Source organism: Oryzias latipes, chromosome 23 (genome assembly GCF_053564925.1).
Source record: "Oryzias latipes strain Hd-rR chromosome 23, Olatipes_Hd-rR_3.1".
NCBI classification, from domain to species: Eukaryota; Metazoa; Chordata; class Actinopteri; order Beloniformes; family Adrianichthyidae; genus Oryzias; species Oryzias latipes.
Window position 1 is genome coordinate 10,505,742 of NC_136259.1, and position 21,124 is coordinate 10,526,865.

Here is a 21,124-nt window from a genome sequence, read left to right on the forward strand (position 1 = left end):
ACTACCTGCTCTCTTGTAGAGTCCATTTTCAGAAAATTTGCTGATGTAACTGATGAGATGTAAACTCCCTTTTTCATTGGAATTTTACCCATTGACCGAAGCAAAATTTTGATATAGTTTGATAACTCAGCCCCTTCCTCTTGTGTATCTCTGGTCTTTCGCAGGTATTGTAAACGTGTTGTATCTGTTCTGCGCTGCTCTTACCGAGCACAAGATCCTATTCCTATCCAGCAGCTACCAGCGGCTAACCGACGCCTGCCGGGGGCTTTTGGCCATCATGTTTCCCCTCAAGTACAGGTGTGTCGCCCCTCCCTTGAACCTTTTTTTGTTTTTGGTTGTTTATTAAAGCCAACTTTTTTTGTGTGTCTTCTCAGTTTCACCTACGTCCCTATCTTACCGGGAAAACTGCTAGAGGTTCTGAGCACCCCCACCCCCTTCATCATTGGTGTCAACTCCTTCTTTCGTTCAGAAACACAAGAACTGGTGGGTCACAGAAGAACATAAGTCTTTTTTATTAGTATTTTGCATTTTTTTTTAAAGACACAAAGATGCAGATTTAGCAAGGAACTTAAAACATCACCCCCCAACCTTCCGTCCCGTTATTACTATACCACCTATTCAAACGCCATATATATAATAAAATATACATTTTCACAAGTAAATAATTCTCTCAAAAGTGCGTATAGTACAGGGTCATTCTACTACATCTCTCAGCTAGAGGAATGGCTGGGGAAGTCTAGGCATCATTGCTAAGGCCACTACACCGTCCCATATGAGTGAAGATGGACGGATGGATGGACTGATGGATGGATGGATGGATGGATGGATGGATGGCAGGCATTAGCATTTTTTCTCGACCTTTTTTCATTTTAATGGCTGCAGTTTTTATACTTCCTAGATATTGGTGCATGAATGGATTCAGCGTTTACATCTTTTTTGTCCGTTTTCTACATTTTTCCTTAGGTTAAGGTGGTTAGTTTTTGGAAATCACACCAAATTATTTGTACTGCATGGGACCTTTTATCAGATGAGTCTTTACTAATCTGTAAGTCTGTTTTCATGTGAAGTGTGCAAATGACCTCTTTGCTTGAAGGGCTTCAGGCTCGTTGCCTTTGTATTCTGAAAAAAACCATGAGATAAAAACAGAAGGTGGCTTTAAGCACCAAGCTGTAACATCAAACTGCACATTCAGCTGCAGAGGCGAAATTTAATTCTGCTGCAAGGTCCTGGTGACTTCAAAGCTGAACAACGTGTTAGCTCATATAGTGGGAGGGAACCTCCTCTTCTCTTTTGACTCTCTGGGCCACAACGTCTCCATATGTCTGGATATTATCTGTGCTATCATCCGTCTGTTTCTTACCCAGGATAATCATGCCATGTACTTGGCAAACCTAAAAAAACATGTCAGTATACATTATTTCTATAACGAAAAAATGTTTCTGTCTTATTAAGAGAGCAGAGGAAAGTGCTGAGCTGCAGAACTTTCAGTCTTACAGAGCGCTATCCCTCCCTATAACAAGATTGTAAGCAGGAGCCCTGATGGAGGTCAGGAGTTGTGGCCTGGGCAGTCGCTGTCTGCTGCAGTCACTCTGGGAGTGTTGTGTGATGAACTTTCTTTGTCTTTACTTAGATGTAGGTTGTTCTGCTGCTGTATTTTTATCCCCAGCCTTGGATGTGGACGTGATAGATGCTTATATGAGTGTTTGTTTTCAGCTGGATGTGATCATCGCTGACCTTGACGGCGGCACTGTGACCATCCCTGAGTGTGTGCACATCTCCTTACTGCCTGAGCCTCTGCTACAGCAGACCCAGACCGCACTCTCAATGGTAAGAGCTGCTACCCTTCCTCTGCACACTACTAATGTATGCTGGGAACTCTCATTACCAACACGTGGGCGGTTTCCACAAAGCAATACATTCTTCAGCGAAGAGATGCCAGGAAGCTCCTCATGAATTATTTGTCTTCATGTCTGAATAGGTTTATCCTCTTAGTTTACTTGAGCCACATCTTCATCGTTAGGTTGTTTTCCTTGGTTTTGATGACTAGGTGTTATCCAGAGTCATCCTCTACAAATGAATGATTCTCTGCTTCAAACAAAATAAAAAGTTATTTTGGGGATTTCTGAGGAAAATCTCCCTTTTGGCCTCAGAATTGTTTAAAAAGAAATGAACTGCTCATCTCCTAAACCACGTGAAATGAAAAACCTCCTGGATTCGAATAAATTTGCAGTATGTGATCATTTTTCTGTTCAAAGTTGGGGGCACTTTTGCCTCCTCCCAAATCCCTCATTTTGGCGTGTTGTTGATATGAGGAGAGCCAGCTCCTGTCAATATGCCTGTCCCCTTCATTGCGAGATATTAAGAGGTTCTTCCAGAAGACAGGACAGCTACAGCTTAAGAGCTCATGGAGATTGTGAGGACGGTATTTGGAGTTTCAGCTTGGTGATCAGTATGGAGGTCCTTGTTTGTTGAGATGATGGACAGACTGACAGGGTTAGACAGGAATCTTTGTGGATCATAATGTTTGCAGAAGCCACTGTGAGCCAAAATAAGATCAGGAAGCAGGTGGATGAACATTTCGAAAGGTGGAGGTTTCCTCTGGACAAGAGAGGAATGAAGGTTAGCTGCAGTGAGACTGAGTACCTGTGTTTAATTACGCCAATTAATTAATCAGATTTATCTATTTTTAATCGCAATTATTTTTAACCTAAAAATTCCTGTAAAAAGCTTCATTTTGAGATATTTTTATTTACATTTATGACACTGTGACACAGTAAAGGATCAAATTACAACTGAAAAAGGGGCTTTATGAAATGTTCCTATTAGAACAGACTTACAACCTTTACTTTTACACCAAACAGGGTTTTTTTTTCAATCTCAAAAATTAAAAACAAAAACACAAGAACAAACCTCAGGTCAAGTGTCTTTAGTTCAACACAAAAACAGTTGGAACACTTTTCTGAGCAATCCAAATAAATAATCACCACAAACTTCTTATTAATACCAGAATATATGTGTTGACAAACCTTGATATACACTTTACCACCCCATGTGATTTATGAGAACGAACACCTCGTAAATCATAGATAATAGCTGTGGCGTTGTGAGCTTGTTTTTATGACTTTTGTGAAGAACCACAAAGTTGCACATTGTTGACGTCACAGGTGAAGTGATGAAAGAGGCCAGTTCAATTTAAACTTTCAAAAAAGTGAACAGTTGGACCTTTGTTTTTTGAGAACACTGCTACTGATTTTACATTGTTTTAACATTGTAAAGCACTTTGTGAGTCGCTGTCTGAGAAAAGTGCTACATAAATAAATGTACGTACTTACTTAGTTATAGATCAAAAAATGAGATTCATGTAATAAAAAAAAAACACACGTATTTGTAATTGATTAATTGTGATAATTTGACACTCTTAGTGTAAATGACTCTGAGAAAAAGAGGGGAGGCAGAGCTGGAGGCAGCAGAGACAAAGATGTTGAAGTTCTCCTTGGGAGTGACCACGATGGATTAGGAATGAATCCATCAGAACCGATAGATGTTCTGGAGATCAATGCAGGGAAGCAGATGGAGATGTTTGGACACGTTGAGAGGAGGAACATTGATGATGTGGGTGAAAGGATGCTGAGGTTGGAGCTAAGAGGTCTAGAGGAAGAGCAAAGAGGAGGCTCATGGATGTAGAGAAGGAGCTTGGTGTGAGTGAGGAGGACGCAGAGGAGAGGGTTAGATGGATGTTAAGAAGAATCTTAGATGGATGTTAAGAAGAAGGGCTTGTGGCGACCCCTAAAGGATGCAGCTGAAAGACGAGTCTGGAACCAAAAGAGTCGTATATTTCTCTTTCCTGAAATGCCTTTGTGCATCAATCATAACTGAGTTCTGTTTACGATCAGCTCACGTTCCAAAACAGATTTTTTTATGAGACTATCAGCGTTTTTGTTTGTTTAACTGTAACCCTTTCCCGTCTTTTGGTTCCAGCCTTTTCTCAGAAATATGTCTTTATCTGCGCTCTGAAAGGACTCTTCCTTGTTTTCTTTATGTGGCTAGCATTGGATACCAAGACGCACATGCACGTGCAGTCATGCTAGCTACTCATCACATAGCTTTCTGACCTCTAGACTTTAGAGGAAGTTAAAATGTATGTTTCATTGCAGTTTGCTATCATTTCGGTTCATCTTTATGGCCTTGTTTATGTGGATGCTGCAGAAAATCTCTATCATCTTTTTGTCATAGCACACTAAAGCAATGTAAATGTCTCCACTCAACCAATTTAGCAGAAGGAAAAACCCTCATCTTTCCTTTAGTTCCAGCCCGACTGCCTTAGTGGGAAAACCTGTTTGGCCCGTTCACGTCTGTATTCAGGCAAAAGAAAAGAAAGGCTGGGTTTGAAGAAACTTGGCTCAGTTTTTGCTTTGCGACTGTCAGCCAGACGTTCAGCCATGTTTGCATGAGAAAGGCTGGAGTTGGCATTCTCAGCTTCCCAGTGTCACTTTGTCGCCGTTTTATAATGTATCATCGATTATTCCAGTGTTTGGGGAGTTTGATTCGTCGTCAGAATCGTGTGACTTCTTTTGTTTAATTGACATACTTCTTTCAGGGTGTTGAAATAAAAACTAACAGAGGTTTGTGGGGTAAAGGTCTTGTCTCTGTCAGGCACTCACGATCTTTCACAAAGTTCTCTATCAACTGAAGAGCTTTTACTTTTTACCTCCTTCTGGTCTTTCTTGCTTTAAAACTTAGAGTCCAGTTGTTATTTTTTTAGAGAAGACATTGCCCCACATCCTCAGGTTGCAACCGTGGTGTCATCTATTCCAATTTGTTTATGTGGAGGGACGCAGAATAACATTTGTGTAGCTGCCGAATGGAAAGTCTTATTATTCATGAGGTACAGAGAGCTGCAGCTTTGTGCCTTTTAATGCTGACCCTTAACTGGATTGCAGGGATGAGTCAACAGCAACATTCAGTAGTAGAGTTTCACAAGGATGCCACTGAAGCCGAAGGTAAAATGAAATCCTAAAATAGCACTTTTGTTGTGAAATTCGGGATCACTCCTTTTGTTGGTGGATGTTTTGGAGGATCTGCTGCCCTGTGAGCTTCATGACCTGCATCACGAGCTGGGACCGGCTCAAAGGCAGAACGCTGTGTGCAGATATTCAGCTCCCAGACACTCCTAACAGAAACTCCTGAAGCTGGAAGTCTGGTCTGATACAAGTCTTTACTTCTCTGGTTTGAAATTTATCTATGATTCTTTAGAGATCTTAGGCAAAGAAAATACATTTTTATTTTCAAATATGTGGAATGCATAAAAAGCATGAAGTGTTTTTTTTATTTTATATTTTTTCTTTCTTTATTATATATATACTAAAGTCAGGCCTTCTCAAATTTATCAGGATGTGGACCCAGCTTGTGACAGACGTCACCAAGCACCAGCAAATCACGTCCACATGTTCTGGTCTTTTTCGGCTCTACATTCGTTTTGGAAAGACAATTTTAGATTTTCATCCCAGATTACAAATAAATTAATAGAGCCTAATCCTTTGACCGCTATCTTTGGTGCACCGCCATCATCTGTCCCATCCTCCTCGCAGTGTCTACTCTTAATGCTTTTGTTACCTTGCTAGAAAGGTGCCTAATTCTGCTTCTCACACAATGTGGATTAAAGAAATGATAAATCTTATAAAGCTTTTAAAAAATCGGATTCTCACAAAAGGGTTCACTTGAGGAAGTCCACAAAACATGGGACCTTTTTTTTTGTTTATATCGACAGACTGAGCCCATCCTTTGTTCTGGAGTAGTTGTGTGTGTGTGTGCGTGGAGGGGGGGGGGGTATGTTCGCATTGTCTTTGTAACAATTATTTTTATTGTATTTATTTTAGTTTTGTTCTGTTTGTTTATATACTGTGTTGAGTTTTATTTATTTTTTGTTGTGGCTTCTTACTTTGTCTTCGATTTGTGTAATGTTCAGTTTTTCATCTGTATTAATTTACTTTTTTTTCTACATTGTTTACCCGTTTGCAAAGACAAAAAATCTAAAAACAAATAGTGGAAAACATAAAAAATGAGAACTATTATTAATATTTTTGTTTATTTTTGTTGTCCATAACTAAAAACACATAATCTTGTAAACTATTATTTGACTCCACTTGACAGTAAAACAGTAAAAGAATTTTGGACTTTTTTCTTCAGGTTTTGGATCCAGAGCTGGAAGTGGCGGACCAAGCCTTCCCTCCGCAGTCCACGCAGCCCTCTGCGCTGAAGATCCAGGTGAGAACGCCGCTCTGGTTCTGGCTAAAGGCAGCGTGGGGACGTACAGACCTGGGCATGCTGCCGTTTTGTTGACTGGATCATTTCCTAAACGTGGCCGCCGTGTGTTTCAGGATAAAGAGATAAGAGCAGTCTTCCTCTGGCTGTTTGCTCGGCTCTTCCAGGGCTATCGTTGGTGTTTGCACATCATCCGCATTCACCCAGAACCGGTGATCCGCTTCCATAAGGTACTCTAAGGCCCCAGACACTGTGGACGCATCACTGCCTCAGCTCTGTCTGTATAACTGAAGAGGAGTGTTTCCTCAGGCGGCCTTCCTGGGCCAGCGAGCGCTGATGGAGGACGACTTCCTCATGAAGGTGTTGGACGGGATGGCGTTTGCTGCTTTCGTCTCAGAGAGAGGGCCCCCTTACAGAACTACTGACCTGTTTGACGATGTGAGTCTGTCAGCTGTTTGAATGTCTACTTTTACTCAGCGTCAGGTTTCTAAAGAGTCTCCCGCTGCAACCATCATGTGACGTCTGAATTTGACCGTAAAAGTGAAAGAAGGGATGGCTGATGGTTTCATTCTTACCTCTGCCAGTACGAGCAGATCTACTGGAAATCTGCAGGAGGTTGAATGAACGTTCTGCTTCCCGTGAGCAGGAATGTGTGGTTGGATCGGTTGTTGTTTTCCCGGTCTGTGACCGTTAGCCGGACGTCCCTTCTCGTCCTCGTATTTGCCCAATCTGTATCTACGTGCTGGTGGTTCAGTGTTGCTGAAATTACATCAGCTAAGATTTGAAAATGCTGAAAAACAACCACACTAGTTGCTGTTGAATAAGGGGTCATAGTTGTAGCAGAACTGTTTGTTCCATTTTAAAATCCTACCTTAATGAACAATTGCATGCTTGGCCTCCTTTCAGACAGAGCCCTGAAGCTTGAGGTGGTGAAGACAGACTGTCTAAAGGAGACAGTTCACTGTCAAGAGCCTTGTGTTGGAGTGAATAGATGAAGCATTAAACTCATCTTGGTGTCTGCTTATTTAATAAAAAGTTAGGATCATTTTCAAGTACAGTGCTCAGAAAAAATGAGAGGTCAATGAACAAAAGAAAAATTTCCAAACTTTCCACAAGGTTGAGTTTTATTGAAGACTTCTTTAACTCCATAACATAAAATCAAGGTTAATGATCTAACTTGGAGCACGCAATCTTCAGTTTACTTAAATTGGTTGAAGCAAAAATAAACACACCCTGCAACAAAAACTATTATGGCTAGTGTTTTGTATGAGCACAATGATTTTTAAGGGCAGCACAAAGTCATCTAGGAATGAGCAAGTTGGAGACATATTGCAACATCTATCTTTTTCCATTCTTCAAGATGAACTCCTTTTAGAGCCTGGATGCTGGATGGAGAGTGATGCTCAACTTCAGAGTTTCCCACAGGTGTTCAATTGGGTTCATATCAGGAGACATACTTGGCCATTCAATCACATTAACCCTATTCTTCAGAAATGCAATAGTAGCATTAGAAGTGGGTTTTGGATCATTGTCATGTTGGAAAAGTGCTCGACGACCATTGACAACCATCAACGAAATGCAGCTTCCCCACACCAGCAGTCCCACATAAGGACACTGACACCACCATGTTTCACTGTAAGCATCATGCATTTTTCTTTCACCTTTGCAATACCATACAGTTTTAAAACCATTAGTTCCAAAAATATTGATCTTTGTCTCATCGCTCCAGAGTATTGAGTCCCAATAGTCTTCATCTTTTTGAGCATGGGCCCTAGCAAATTCTAGGCGTGCTTTTTTGTGCATGGGCTTTAGTAAAGGCTTCCTTCGTGGACGATAACCATGCATGGCATTCCTCTGCCGTGTGTGCCGTATGGTGTCACGGGAAACAGTCACCCCAGTTTGGCTTTCTACTGCTTTGGCTAACTGCAGTGAACTTGCATGGCGATTTTCTTCAACCCTTCTCATCAAAAGACGCTCCTGTCAAGATTCCATGAATGACCTGGACGTCTCTGTAAGATGGTTGCACTTCCACCTTTCTTAAACGTTTGGATCACTTTTGCTATAGAATTTTGACTGATATGTAAAACTTTGCTGATCTTCTTGTAGCTCTTGTAGGCTTTTCTTTGTTAAGAAATGCCCTTTTATAGTCACCTGTGTACTGGAAACCTCTTAAATGAACCATTAGACTCATCTGTGGTTAAATGGCTTTTCTCTTAAGACTATGACTCGGGTGTACTCGTTTTTGCAACATGGGCTTGAATTATTATTAGGAAAATCCCTTTTTTGTGTGTGCAAATTAACATATCTTGTGTGCAATCAATGTCCCACCTTTGTAGGTGTATTTTAGAGTATAAAAAACTGATTCTGAAAGAACACTAAAGGTTTTCTGACAAATGTAGTGGGGTGTACTCATTTATGCTGAGCACTGTATTTGCAGCTGATGATGAAACATTCAAATGCAGTTTGTTTTTTACAAGTAGTTCTGCACATCATGCAGGATCTGCATCCCACAGATAGTTCAAGTGTGAAAAGGACTTTCAGCAGCAGGAACTTTGCTTTATTCTGTCTTTTTGATGGTGTTGATGTTCTTTCTGATCCTGGTGGATTTGGAAGCATTTCTCTCAGTCCTGACTACTGCATAAAAAACATCAACCATGTCAACTAGAGCAGTGTTTTTCAACCAGTGTGCCGCGGCACACTAGTGTGCCGTGGGAGATGGCCAAGTGTGCCGTGGGAAATTGCCCTCATTAACTGATCTAAAAACATTTCCCATCTCCAGGATTTTAGCTCTCTGTTCATCCAAACAGGCCCTGATAAAACACTGAGGAGTTAGGAATATAAAAGATCGTAAAATACCTTTTCTTTGGTTTTATTTTATTTTATTAAAGACATTTTGATAAGAATGACGTACCGCGATTCAGCTGCACCTTCGGCTGTATTTTGGAAAAGTCCCGTGTTGGGGGGGTTAATCACATGTCATCGGTCTGACCAATCAGAAGTGCTTAAAGTCTTCACTTCCTTGTCCCGATTTAGCTCGTAAAGTCGCTCAGTTCTAACAAAAATACCAGCTAAAGCTCGTCTTTAGCGGTGTTGCTTTCCACAGAATCCGGTATCAGACCGTGGAACAAGAGAACAAAACAATGAAGCTCCAAAAAGCGATATTCGGCCGTTTTATGCACTACATCTCCCATGATGCATTGGGTTGTGAGAGTGACAGTGCATAATGAGATCTGTTGTTAAACGTCTTGAAACTAACGAACACACAAACTGTTTTTAAATCTTCTAACTTAACTTTTATTGCATCTTTTAGAAAAAAACAGCTGCAGTTTCCAGCTTTTTCTGTAACAATTATCTCAAAAATGCATGTGAGATTGTGGAGGGAGGGGCTGTAGATCAATACAGACTATGAGTTTCTCCTTTTTTTTAAATTTTTGGATGCTGGTGTGCCGCGGGATTTTTTTTAAGGTTAAAGTGTGCCGTGGCTCAGAAAAGGTTGAAAAACACTGAACTAGAGGACATTATGACAGCCATCTGTGACTCTTTTTAAAACCTGTTTATGTTAAGTTGACGCCCTTCATCACTCGAATGCTCTCAGGAAATGCTTGAGCTCCTCTTCCTCTCAGCAAAACCAATATATTCAGCTGTACTAGATCATCTCAGTCTACATAATTTAAATTACACGGAAGAAAAGGAACAAATGAAAATTTTAAATTAACACCAAAAATTTGTTTTTTTGTAAATATTCTAAAGTACAAGAAAGAGTGACAAGTTGCAAACATTTGACAGCAAGTTTGAGATGCAGCTGAGTCACGAGAATCCTTCCTTCTGTTCCTCTGGAAGCATGTTTTTATTAAAGCCTGTTAATATTCCGTCAAAAAAAAGCAAATATGACCTTTACTCATGTGTAAAAAATCTTCTCTGATGGGAACACTGTGTTTCTGAAAATTTCCACAGCTGGTAGCAAACCAGGTGGAGCGGATCCGGCAGGAGGAGAGCTGTCCACACAAAGTCTTGAATCACGTGAAGGAGCTTGCAGAGCAGCTCTTCAAAAATGTATGACTTCACAAACTAGATCTCCTGTTGTCAGCCGTCCTTTTCATGGCATGTGTTTCTTGACCTTAGGAGAACCCATATCCGGCTGTGGCCATGCACAAAGTGCAGCGGCCCTCGGACAGCAGCCTGAACCCCACACAGAACCAGAAACCCTTCCCTGTTCTGGATGAGGTTTCTGTGCAGCTCTTCATTGATCACGCTGCTGCCAAACTGAAGACCGCTCCTCCTGTGGTGAAGGCAGAGGTCAAGAGCATGGTGCCATCCGGGCCTCCGCTGGGTGAGCTGCAGAACAAATTATCGTGTGTGACTTGCCGTCTCTGTGGGGCTGTGCTGACTGAGCATCTTCTGACTTCACAGGTGACACCGTGGACAGGAACGGCTGTGTGATGGCTAACAGCGCTCGCAGGCTGGAGGTGGTCAGGAACTGCATCTCGTACATCTTTGAGAACAAAATGCTGGAAGCCAAGAAGGTGAGAATCCATGGAGCTCTCCGTCTGTTCCCGGCATTTGTGCTGGAGTTGTTTAAGCTTAAAGAGTCCACCCTGTGTCCAGCTGATGCCAGCTGTTCTGCGGGCGCTGAAGGGTCGAGGAGCTAGGCTCTGTTTCACCCAGGAGCTCAACCAGCACGTCCTGCAGAACCGGGCCGTGCTGGATGACCAGCAGTTTGACTACATCGTTCGCATGATGAACTGCACTTTACAGGTAAGCATGAAAGGAAAAGTCTTTCCACCACTGGAGCATTTCTCTTGAGCTTAAGGGTCTGGGTTTCAGTTTACGGTTGAAGCCGTTTTGCCGTGTGAGAGTTTCATCTGTGTTTCTGTTCAGGACTGTTCACACATGGATGAACACGGCGTTGCTGCAGCTCTGCTTCCTCTGGTCACAGCCTTCTGCAGAGTGAGTGTCATGTCAGAGTCTTCCTCATTCCACAAAATCAACTGTTTGCACAAAACCCTTTTTTGGGGGGATTTTATACCCCTTAGGAAGATTTATGTCAGTCCCTTGCTGTCAGTAAATGTCCATCCAAATCTACAAATGAGGAGATCTTCAGGAATTTCTAGAATGTTCTAGGTGCTTTTGTCTCCTGAGACCTGCTATAACAGCATGTGTGTGTATGACAGAAACTGGGAGCAGGCATCACGCAGTTTGCCTACAGCTGCGTTCAGGAGCACACTGTGTGGACCAACATGCAGTTCTGGGAGGCCATGTTCTATAGTGATGTCCAGAACCACATCCGGGCTCTGTACCTGGAGACGGAAGATGGAGAGCAGCACAGCATCTCAGTAAGCACCTTCTTTTAGCTGATCAGCATTCTCCGCTGATCGCTCATCCTGGCGTTTGCTTCCAGCAGCAGCAGCAGGACGGGTCTGGCAGCAGAAAGGACATCAGCGCTTTGGAGTTGGCCTCGGAGCAGAGCCGGCTGTGGCCAACTTTCGGCAAGGAAATGCAGGCTGAACTGGTACAGAAGGAGGAAAGCACTGTGTTCAGCCAGGCCATCCACTACGCCAACAGGATGAGCTACCTGCTGCTGCCTTTGGACACCAGCAAGAACCGGCTGCTGAAGAGCTCCGGTCTCGGAGATGTGGAGAGCGTCAGTAACAGCTACGTCACCAACAGGTGAAGCCTAGTTGAGATAGTGGTAGAATTTGATCAGAAGTGGGATGGTAATGGAGGCTTGGCTGGTGAAGTCGATCCTCCAGAGACATAACTCTTCAGAGTTTGGCTTTGTTGTCCGGCAGCATTGCAGGCAGCATGGCGGAGAGCTATGACACTGAGAGCGGCTTTGAAGATGCTGAGAGCTCCGACGTGGCCAACTCAGTGGTGCGCTTCATCAACCGCTTCGTGGACAAAGTGTGTAATGAGAGCGGCGTCACTAACGAACATCTGAAAGCGCTGCACATCATGATACCAGGTAGGACGTGGTCTGATTGGTCCTGATGTGAGGTGGGAACGTGACCCTGAAGCTTTTTGAATGTTTGCAGATATTGTTCAGATGCACATCGAGACGTTAGACGCAGTCCACCGGGAGAGCAAGAGACTGCCTCCCATCCAAAAGGTAACCAATTCCTATTTTTACGTCTCACTGGACAAAGGCCATGCAGAACCCCAGCCAGCCCTGTCCACCCCCCTCTCCACCAATCCCCACAGCTCAGGCTCACGGTTTCCCAGCAGGTACGTCTGTCTGCAGAGACAGAAAGGTGTGAGTCGCACCACGCCTGAGCAGTGCATGCTGGGTGATTGCTCTGTGATGAGCTGAGTGCCTTCACCCTGAAGGATGCTGTTCCTGCATGCAGCTTGTTGGAGAGGGACAGGGGCTTTGTTGGGCCCCACGGGTCAAACATGGATTCTGGCCAGCATCACTGCATGCAGTCTGTGAAAATTCTCATGTCATTTTCCTGGAGAGACAGTTTAGTGATGAGTTTGGGTCTTTACTGTGGACTTTACATCTATTACACATTAGTAACACAACCGATACAAAGTTAATGGTCTTTAACGTGATTAGCAGATTTAAAGACTTTACAGCATCAGTTCATCTCAAACTATTTATGAGTTTCTTAATTTCCTAACGAAGCCCAGAATCCCAGCTTATGTTGTGCCAACGCGCTTCACAAAATAACAAAAGAAATCAAAGCAAGTTGATACATTCAACTTGCTTTAAACTGTATCGGGAGTTTGGTCTAAACGTCAGTGTTCATCTGTATGTTTGCTCATCTGAGTTGATGACTTTAGCATCTTTTGTTATGGGTGTGCTGGTTGCAAGCGGTGGGGTCAGTTGGCTCCAGCGTTGTTGACCCCTGAGCCTGTAATGACAGTCGGGCCCTCCTCTTCTGTCTGTCTGTGCAGCCCAAGCTGCTGAGACCCACTCTCCTGCCAGGAGAGGAGCTCATGATGGACGGGATGCGGGTCCATTTGGTTCCCGACGGACGCGATGAGGCAACAGGGCTGATGGGAGGGCCTGCTCTTCTTCCAGCGGAGGGAGCCATCTTCCTCACCACATACCGCCTCATCTTCAAAGGCACGCCCACCGACCCCCTGGGTGAGTAATGTCACATGACGAAAAATGTGGGAGACCCGCTTCATCTCCTCAATGAACTCCTCCTTTGGTTGCAGTGGGTGAGCAGGTTGTGACTCGCTCCTTCCCCATCGCCTCTCTGACGAAGGAAAAGAAGATCTCGGTCACAGCCATCGACCAGTATGTTCAGGAGGGGCTGCAGCTGCGGTCATGCACCTTCCAGGTATCCAAAGAGATGCACAGCTCCTCTGTGTGGCACGCACCCCGAGCTCTGACCTGATCTGGGCTTCTTGTTGACACTGCAGCTCATAAAGATCGCATTTGACGAAGAGGTCGAGTCAGACTTGGTGGAGGTTTTCAGGAAGCATCTTCACAAGCTGCGCTATCCTCAGCATGTGCATGGGACCTTTGCCTTCACCGTGGGTCAGTGTGGGAAGCTGGTGGTGGAGCACAAGACCAAAGACAAGAACCAGTCACTGAAGTAAGACAACTGTAGGAATGGGCCTCTGTGCACACACACACTCACACATGTAAACACACACACACTTCTGTAGCCACTGCAGGGCTGTCGTAAAACTTCTGAAACAAAGGACTGAGTTCTGGACGACAGGAAGTGACTTTGATGGGCGATAAGGTTAAAAAACGGGTCTCCTGGTCTTTTCAGAACCCTCTCCAGAAACCTGGTGAAGACCGCGAAGAGGACAATTGTCCGGCAGAACGTGTCCAGGAAGAAGTATTCTCCGCCCACCTGGGAGAACCGCAGCAGCTTGCAGTCTGAACTGGATGAAGATGAGATTTCTGGTAACTATGAAAACTAAACCGGCGATGTCAGTCTGCAGACGCTCACATTCTGACAGCAGCTGGCACTTTACAGTTTATCTTTATCTTTTAACTTTAGACTTTAGTCTTTTTTAAAAAGTCACAATTTCAGGTGTAGATGTTTCTCCACAGGCTTAAAGTGCATACGTTTCTGTTGTAATGTCCTAAAAACACGCGAAAACCCTTTTTATTGCTGAAATTTCAGAAGTAAAAGCATAATTAATAAGTTTATCCGTGTTGGTCATGGAAAGTGTTTGAAAGCATTTTTGTGAAGAACTTTAAAATTCAGCTCAACCCTCGCTCCGAATCCTTCCTCATAGATTATCAGAGCTCATTTTCTGGGAGCAGATCTTCTCCAGCAGTGGGACGTATATTAACTTTAAAATCCTCACTGTTTTTTTGCTCTTCTTTTACTTTCTGTTGTTGTTTTAGCTGATGTAGGTGGTTGTTGTTTACTGTTGTTTATCAGATGTTGAACTTGAAACCTGGTGAGAACCGCCTTTTAATGTTGTGACTGTGTTAAGATGTTTAAAGTTCTCTTTCTCCTTGAAGAGGTTAACAATGATGGGGTGTCTCCGCAGTGTCCGAGGAGGTGGACCACAGCGTGCTCACACTGTCCTCCACCATCCGCTCTTCAGACAGACAGACCATGAGCAATGTTGTGGAGCGGGCCTGCTGTCGAGACTATCAGCGCTTGGGTCTGGGCACGCTCAGTAACAGCCTAACACGTTCGAAGAGCGAGCCTTTCCGGATCTCCACCGTCAACCGCATGTACAGCATCTGCAGGAGGTAAGAAGCCCACAACGACCAAAAAAGGAAGGGGAAACTCTGCTAACTGTGCCTGCCTCTGCAGCTACCCTGGCCTGCTGATCGTCCCTCAGACCATCCCAGACTCCACCATCCAGAGGATCTCCCGCTGTTATCGACAGAACCGCTTCCCCGTGGTGTGCTGGAGGAACTCTCGAACCAAGGCCGTCCTCCTGCGCTCGGCGGGTCTTCATGCTAAGGGAGTAGTCGGATTCTTCAAGTCACCCAACACGCCTACTGCAGGTAGAGAAACTGTAACACCTTCCTCTAACAAGAAAACCCTACGTGTTTAAGACATTTAATAAAAGCTGTATTCTTTACTTCCAAGTCTCTTTTTGGTAGTTTGTCAGTTCTGCCTCCAAAACACAAGTTGATGTGTGGTCATCATTATCATTCCATCCCAGCTAGTTTGAAAAAAACAAGCCCCCACCTGGACTCCAACCAGAACGTACCATATTCAGTTCTTCACATGACTCCCTGAAGCAAAAGTCAATTTCCAATTGCCTTCTATGTTACAAAGCCAACTTTTGAATCTAAAATTAAGCTTTTCTAACCTTGTTTAAAAAATCTGTTGAAAGACCCGCTCTGATGAAAATGGTGATTTTGGTGTTTTTAACATGTTTCTGTAGCATTTTTCTCATGATGGTAAGGCATATTTGAAGAAAATGAAGATCAAAACTCCATTTCTGAGTTTTCTTTATTCAAATCGGGAGCAGATGAAAACATTCAGTTTAAAAAGGTTGTAGCAGTGATGTTGGTGCTTCAGTCAGCTGGCGAAAAGAAAACTCCTTGCTCCGCTTCATTCTGACGCATGAATCTACATCTTTGTTTACCTCGTCTGAGCTGGATTTTGGATCTAAACTGTACGGCTGGATAGGTTTGGTGTTGCACCCATTTTTACTGCACCGCTAATGTTAGCTTTGGTCTGTGAGAGGCTGTAAGCTAATGGGACAGAGTGTAAAAAAAAAAAAAAGCATGATGGGAAATGGGGGTTGGCTTGCTTCCGTTCCAACAGTTTAGTCCAAATCTCAAGGGGGAATTTCTGCTAAACTCCTGCATCTCTGCAGAAACTATGTCATTGAAAGCGACACAGGTTTTTGGATTTTTTTTTTTTTTTTTTTGCAAATATCTTTTTATTGTTTTTAAACACATGAACAAAGTTAGAAGCATTGAAACAGCATATATTTAACAAAAATCCAAAGAAAATGAAAAATTAGTACAAGAAGGTACGTAGAGTTGTCAGGTTGAAATTATCCTCCTATCTAGGATACTGATCACAGAGTTAACAATTTGTCATGACCTTTTCTTGTTTTGTACATAAACCATTTTTCCCAGTCCTTCAGAAATTTGTTTTCCTTCATTCTTAGTTTGTATGCAAGTCTCTCCATTGTTTGTATTTCTTCCACAATATACATCCATTGCTTGTGTGTTGGGGCTTCAGCCTTCTGCCAGTTCTTAGTTATGGCTTTCTTTGCTGCCACAAGAAGAACTTTTACTAGATTTTGGTCCGTTTTATGTACTGTTCCCTCTAAGTAACCCAGATACATCACAAGACAGGTTCGGGGTATCTTATAACTGAGTATTTCACATATAGCAGAGTGAATGGTGTGGTTTTTGGATTTTTACTAAAAACTGCATCATTTTCTTTACCCTTTGAAAATTGATCAGAAGATGATTGGAGTGGGACTTGAATGTTTGTTGCTTATTTTAGGGGTTTTCAATGTGTTATTCTTTGATTGACAGGTGGGTGGACTTATGGGTGAGCTCAACAAAACCCACTTTACATTTCCAGAATGCTGAAGAGTTCAGGCCATTTGCCCTCCCCATGTTTGTTGAAAAGCCTGTGGGTGACGTCAGAGATGATCCGTCTAATGGTCATACAGTATGTTTAAGATTTATTAAGCAGGAATCCCATCTTGCGGTTAAAACAGTCACCAATTAGTAGCATAGTCAAAAACATTTCACTTTGCATAAAGGGAGCACAGATTTAATCAGATAAAAACTGAGATCTCTGAGGCAGAACACAGAATAAAATTTAGTTTTCTCACGTATACAGAGATTTCTTCAAATTCTCTCAAGGAGGATTTGATGTATTCAATCTCTTGATCATTTAACGGAGAATCATTAAATAGATATTTATTATAGAAACGGTTGTCACAGCAGCCGTGTTGCCGACTGTTCTTATTTTGCGACTTTTACATGTTTTTGTTGTAGTTTAATTAAACAAGTTTCTGCTTTAGAAAGTCTTTTTTTATGCTTTTAGATGTTTAATTCTGATTTGAATCTAAATCAAACTGCTGGTGATGTTGTGGTCCGTCTTTCCTGGTAACCAGGAAGTCCACAGATGTTGCTGCTGTCTCGTCTTTGTCTTCTAAAAACGCTGTAACAGGCTGGCGTGTTTTTGTCCAGTTCCCAGTCAGGCCGACTCCACCAGCCTGGAGCAGGAGAAGTACCTGCAGGCCATCATCGGCAGCATGCCGTCCTACAGCGAGAGCAGCGGCAGAAACACGCTGAGCGGCTTCTCTTCCGCTCACATGAGCACCTCAGGTGAGGACGCCCAGTTACGCACTGGAAACACCGCTGCCAGAGAAACCTCTCATCTCTGCGTCTTCTGTTTCCAGACTCTGCAGATAAACTGAGGCAGCCTAAAATCGGGATGCTCATGAAGCAGGTGATGGGCGTGAAGGAGGAGGTTCCCGGGACGTTCAGCAGAGGAGGTGAGGTCCAAACTGGTGTGTTTTGGGCAGTTCTGGCTTCTGTTCATGTGAGTTTTGGAGCTGGCCTGGGACAGAGGAGGAAGCGGATTTGGGAGTCATGTAGGGAGAAGGTCCTCTTTTGTTGGTTAACTGGCATTTCTGTCATTTGACCTCAGCTCAGGGTAAAAGCGTCAAAGTGTCCTCTCAACCCAAGGGGCCTAACAAGGCCAGGAACTCCCCCAGAGGTACAGTAGGCCACGCCCCTCAGCCCTTCCTTCACTCGTCTTTAACCAATCAGGTCTCTAACGGTAGATGGGTCTTTTTGTGTGCTAACACTGCAACGTTGCTGCTTGTGTTGTTGTGTACACGCTGCAGCTCCGGCTGAGCTGCGTGACGTCCTGCTGGTTGTTTCTCCTTCAGAACTTTAGACTGTCAGTGTGGCGTAGCCGTTTCTCTAGGACGACGGGAGGCTGGCAGACTGGATCATTCCAGCTCCAGCACTAGTCGTCCCTGCGTCCTGCAGCCTCAAACCCCTTATGATCCACTTCTGCTACACTCTGCTGTCTGTGTTCACATGATTTTACAGGAAAGGCTCCATCTGATCTCACTATGAAGGCATGATTCCACCCAAATAAACAAATAAAGAATCAAACCACAGCATAACGAATCTAAATATTTGTTGCTTTTGTTTGATGTTTCCTTTCAGTTTGTGCCAGTACAAATGAACAAATACTGAAACACAACAGCAAATCACAGAACAAATTACAGAGTCCTGAAACACAAAAGCAAATCACATTACAAATGACCAAATCCAGAAACACGGTCATATAGACACAGCTAGAAAGGGACGTCATATTAAACCAATCATATACGATTTTTTAAAGTGATTTATTACTGTTTTCTTTATGTTATAAATACATGAAACAGTCCAAAATAATTTTTTAAAATTGTATTAATGCAATGAAAATGTACAACACCTTCGGTGTTAAAGGGAATCCCCATTCCGTTAGCAGCTTTCGTTCGATAGCGTTCATTTTTTCTCCACTTTCTACTGTCGCGTTTTGCACTTGCCGGCCGGCTGCTTAATGGAAATTTGATTTGTTCTGTGATTTGCTGTTGTGTTTCAGTATTTGTTCATTTGTACTGGGATTTGTTGTTGTATCTTAAATGTGCGCATGTCTTGCACCCTCGCCCACCGTAATCAGGACAAGAAAAACTGCTTCGTACATCAACTTCAGATTTTAGTAACAAACTTAAAACAAAATATTGTTTTAACCAAAAAGGTCACCCAAACCACACACCCCAAAAGAAAATCAAGTTCAAATTTTAAAATAAACCAAAAAAATGTTTGTAAAAGAACAAATGTGCAAAGAAAATCTGTCTTTATTAAATGTTATATACGGTTATATGTTGTATGAGTACAGCAACATGTAAATGAAAAATATCCATCCACCTTTAGGGTCCTGGGGCTGCTGGAGCCTATCACAGCTGCTGTTGGGTGAGGGCGGGGTTCAGCCTAAACAGGTCACCAGTATGTAGCAGTGATACACAACCACGCACACAGTCCACCTATGCAGCATGTTTCTGGACTGTGGGAGGAGGCCAGAGAAAATGCACAGTTGCATGAGGAGAACATGCAAAAACTCCACATCGGAAAACCCCAGCCAGCAGTCCAACCAGAGTTGTGTGACAGCAATAACAATAAAAATATTGTGTCTAAAATGTAAAACAATCAATTCATTTATTAAGACAAAACAGAAACGACAGCGTTTAAAAATCGGACAGATGTAAGACTCTACTGTCTGATCAGAAGGTCCTCAGTGTGTGACCTCAGAGCTCAAATAAATTCTGATCCCTGCATGGTGTGTGTGTGTGTGTGCCCACATCTCAGGTAGATGGGGCAGTATCCGTCTGACAGGATCGGGAGCTCTACGTCTGAGTGCCTACAACCCTGACGTGGGGCCGCGTCTGGCGGGATTTGAGTCTCCGCAGCCCAACGGCGGGCCGAGTGAGCCCCTCTTCCTACGGCAGCAGAAGGCGTTCCTCTACATCATCGGGGACAAGAGCCAGCTGAAGGTGAGCTGATGATCTGCAGAGGCGGGGGGGAGGAGTCGAGTTGTTCTGAACTCCGCCTCTGTCATCAGGGGGGGAAGCAGGACGCGTTCCAGCAGTGGGAGGTAGTCCCCATTGAGGTGTGCGACGTGCGGCAGGTGAAGAACAGCTTCAAGAAGCTGATAAAGGCCTGCATGCCCAGCTCGGTGACGGCGGACGGCTTCCTGCGCTGCGTGGAGGAGTCGGAGTGGATGTCTCTGGTGGGAACCTGCTTCTTCCTTGTGTCTGTCCTCCCTGCTTCCAGCTGCTGTTTGACTCTGACGTCCACATGTTTGCACAGCTGCACAGGGTGCTGCAGGTCTCCGTCCTGGTGGTGGAGCTTCTGGACACGGGCTCGTCCGCCATGGTCAGCCTGGAGGACGGCTGGGACGTCACCACGCAGGTCAGACTGAAAGCCAGACTTCCACTGTTGTGAAGGTCAGACTGCGAGGTGTTAAGGTTCCTGCTGGCTGCAGGTGGTGTCCCTGGTCCAGCTGCTGTCTGATCCGTACTACAGGACCTTTGATGGCTTCCGGCTGCTGGTGGAGAAGGAGTGGCTGTCGTTTGGCCACAGATTCAGCCACCGGGGGGCACAAACGCTTGCCAGCCAGAGCAGCGGCTTCACGCCGGTGTTCCTGCAGTTCCTGGACTGTGTGCATCAGGTGGGTCTTCCTCAGGACATGGTGGGCTCTAACCTCATCTGTTCATGAAAACTAGAAGATGAGCTACAATTCAAAGTAGAAAACCCACAACATGTCCGTGTCATTGACATGATCTGATTAGTTTGTGTTCGGCATCATATCACCCGTCTGTTTGGTTTTTCTACTGACTTTATTCACAAACATTACAGAGGAAAAACATTGGAGATGGATTCAGTATTGACCAGTATGAACTGTTTTTTTAATTTCTTTTCTTTATGTGTCAATCCTGATGAAAATATCGGACACAAAGCACCAAATTCTGTGGGTGACCTGCAGCATGCTCACATTGGGGGTGTGGTCAACTTCACTAAAACAAATTCTGATTTTTGCTATGATTTTTTTCAAAGTTGTGCCAAAGATTTTTAATTTTGCTATCTTTTTTTTATTTTACTATAATTTTTTGTTAAATTAAGCAACATTTTTTTTTTATTTTGCTATAATTTTTTTCTGAATTTTGCTGTAGATATTTATAGAATTCGCTATAATTTTCATTGTAAAACAGTTGTCATTCGTTGTAATGATTATGAGATTATTTTTGGGAAGTTACTGAGAAACTGCTATTGTTTGTCTGGGGTCTTTTATGTACTTTACTGATGGTCCATGCCTGCCTCTGCAGCTTCACATTTAGGCAAACTCCGGCTGGAACTCGTTTTCTGCATCACCACAGACAGAAATAAACAGTTCAT

General features: G+C 43.6%; 1 protein-coding gene across 13 annotated transcripts in view; it reads left to right on the forward strand.

The window, feature by feature from the left end:
- sbf1 (SET binding factor 1) overlaps positions 1-21,124 on the forward strand; it is a 60,171-nt gene that overhangs the window by 36,250 nt on the left and 2,797 nt on the right. For 4 of the 13 annotated variants that reach the window (XM_078941795.1, XM_078941799.1, XM_078941797.1 and 1 more), the window contains 27 exons: positions 165-297; positions 375-483; positions 1,714-1,827; positions 6,187-6,264; positions 6,378-6,491; positions 6,571-6,699; positions 10,216-10,314; positions 10,384-10,591; positions 10,672-10,784; positions 10,867-11,016; positions 11,140-11,208; positions 11,433-11,594; positions 11,660-11,928; positions 12,051-12,223; positions 12,294-12,367; positions 13,156-13,348; positions 13,423-13,547; positions 13,630-13,805; positions 13,989-14,125; positions 14,725-14,932; positions 14,997-15,193; positions 17,360-17,497; positions 17,572-17,667; positions 19,538-19,722; positions 19,791-19,958; positions 20,039-20,140; positions 20,214-20,399. In XM_078941795.1, the coding sequence (XP_078797921.1) occupies positions 165-297; positions 375-483; positions 1,714-1,827; positions 6,187-6,264; positions 6,378-6,491; positions 6,571-6,699; positions 10,216-10,314; positions 10,384-10,591; positions 10,672-10,784; positions 10,867-11,016; positions 11,140-11,208; positions 11,433-11,594; positions 11,660-11,928; positions 12,051-12,223; positions 12,294-12,367; positions 13,156-13,348; positions 13,423-13,547; positions 13,630-13,805; positions 13,989-14,125; positions 14,725-14,932; positions 14,997-15,193; positions 17,360-17,497; positions 17,572-17,667; positions 19,538-19,722; positions 19,791-19,958; positions 20,039-20,140; positions 20,214-20,399 (3,905 nt within the window). Of the gene's footprint in view, positions 1-164; positions 298-374; positions 484-1,713; positions 1,828-6,186; positions 6,265-6,377; positions 6,492-6,570; positions 6,700-10,215; positions 10,315-10,383; positions 10,592-10,671; positions 10,785-10,866; positions 11,017-11,139; positions 11,209-11,432; positions 11,595-11,659; positions 11,929-12,050; positions 12,224-12,293; positions 12,368-13,155; positions 13,349-13,422; positions 13,548-13,629; positions 13,806-13,988; positions 14,126-14,724; positions 14,933-14,996; positions 15,194-17,359; positions 17,498-17,571; positions 17,668-17,822; positions 17,892-19,537; positions 19,723-19,790; positions 19,959-20,038; positions 20,141-20,213; positions 20,400-21,124 lie in introns of all 13 variants that reach the window. The other 9 variants (XM_078941796.1, XM_078941800.1, XM_078941798.1 and 6 more) reach the window with 3 other exon arrangements.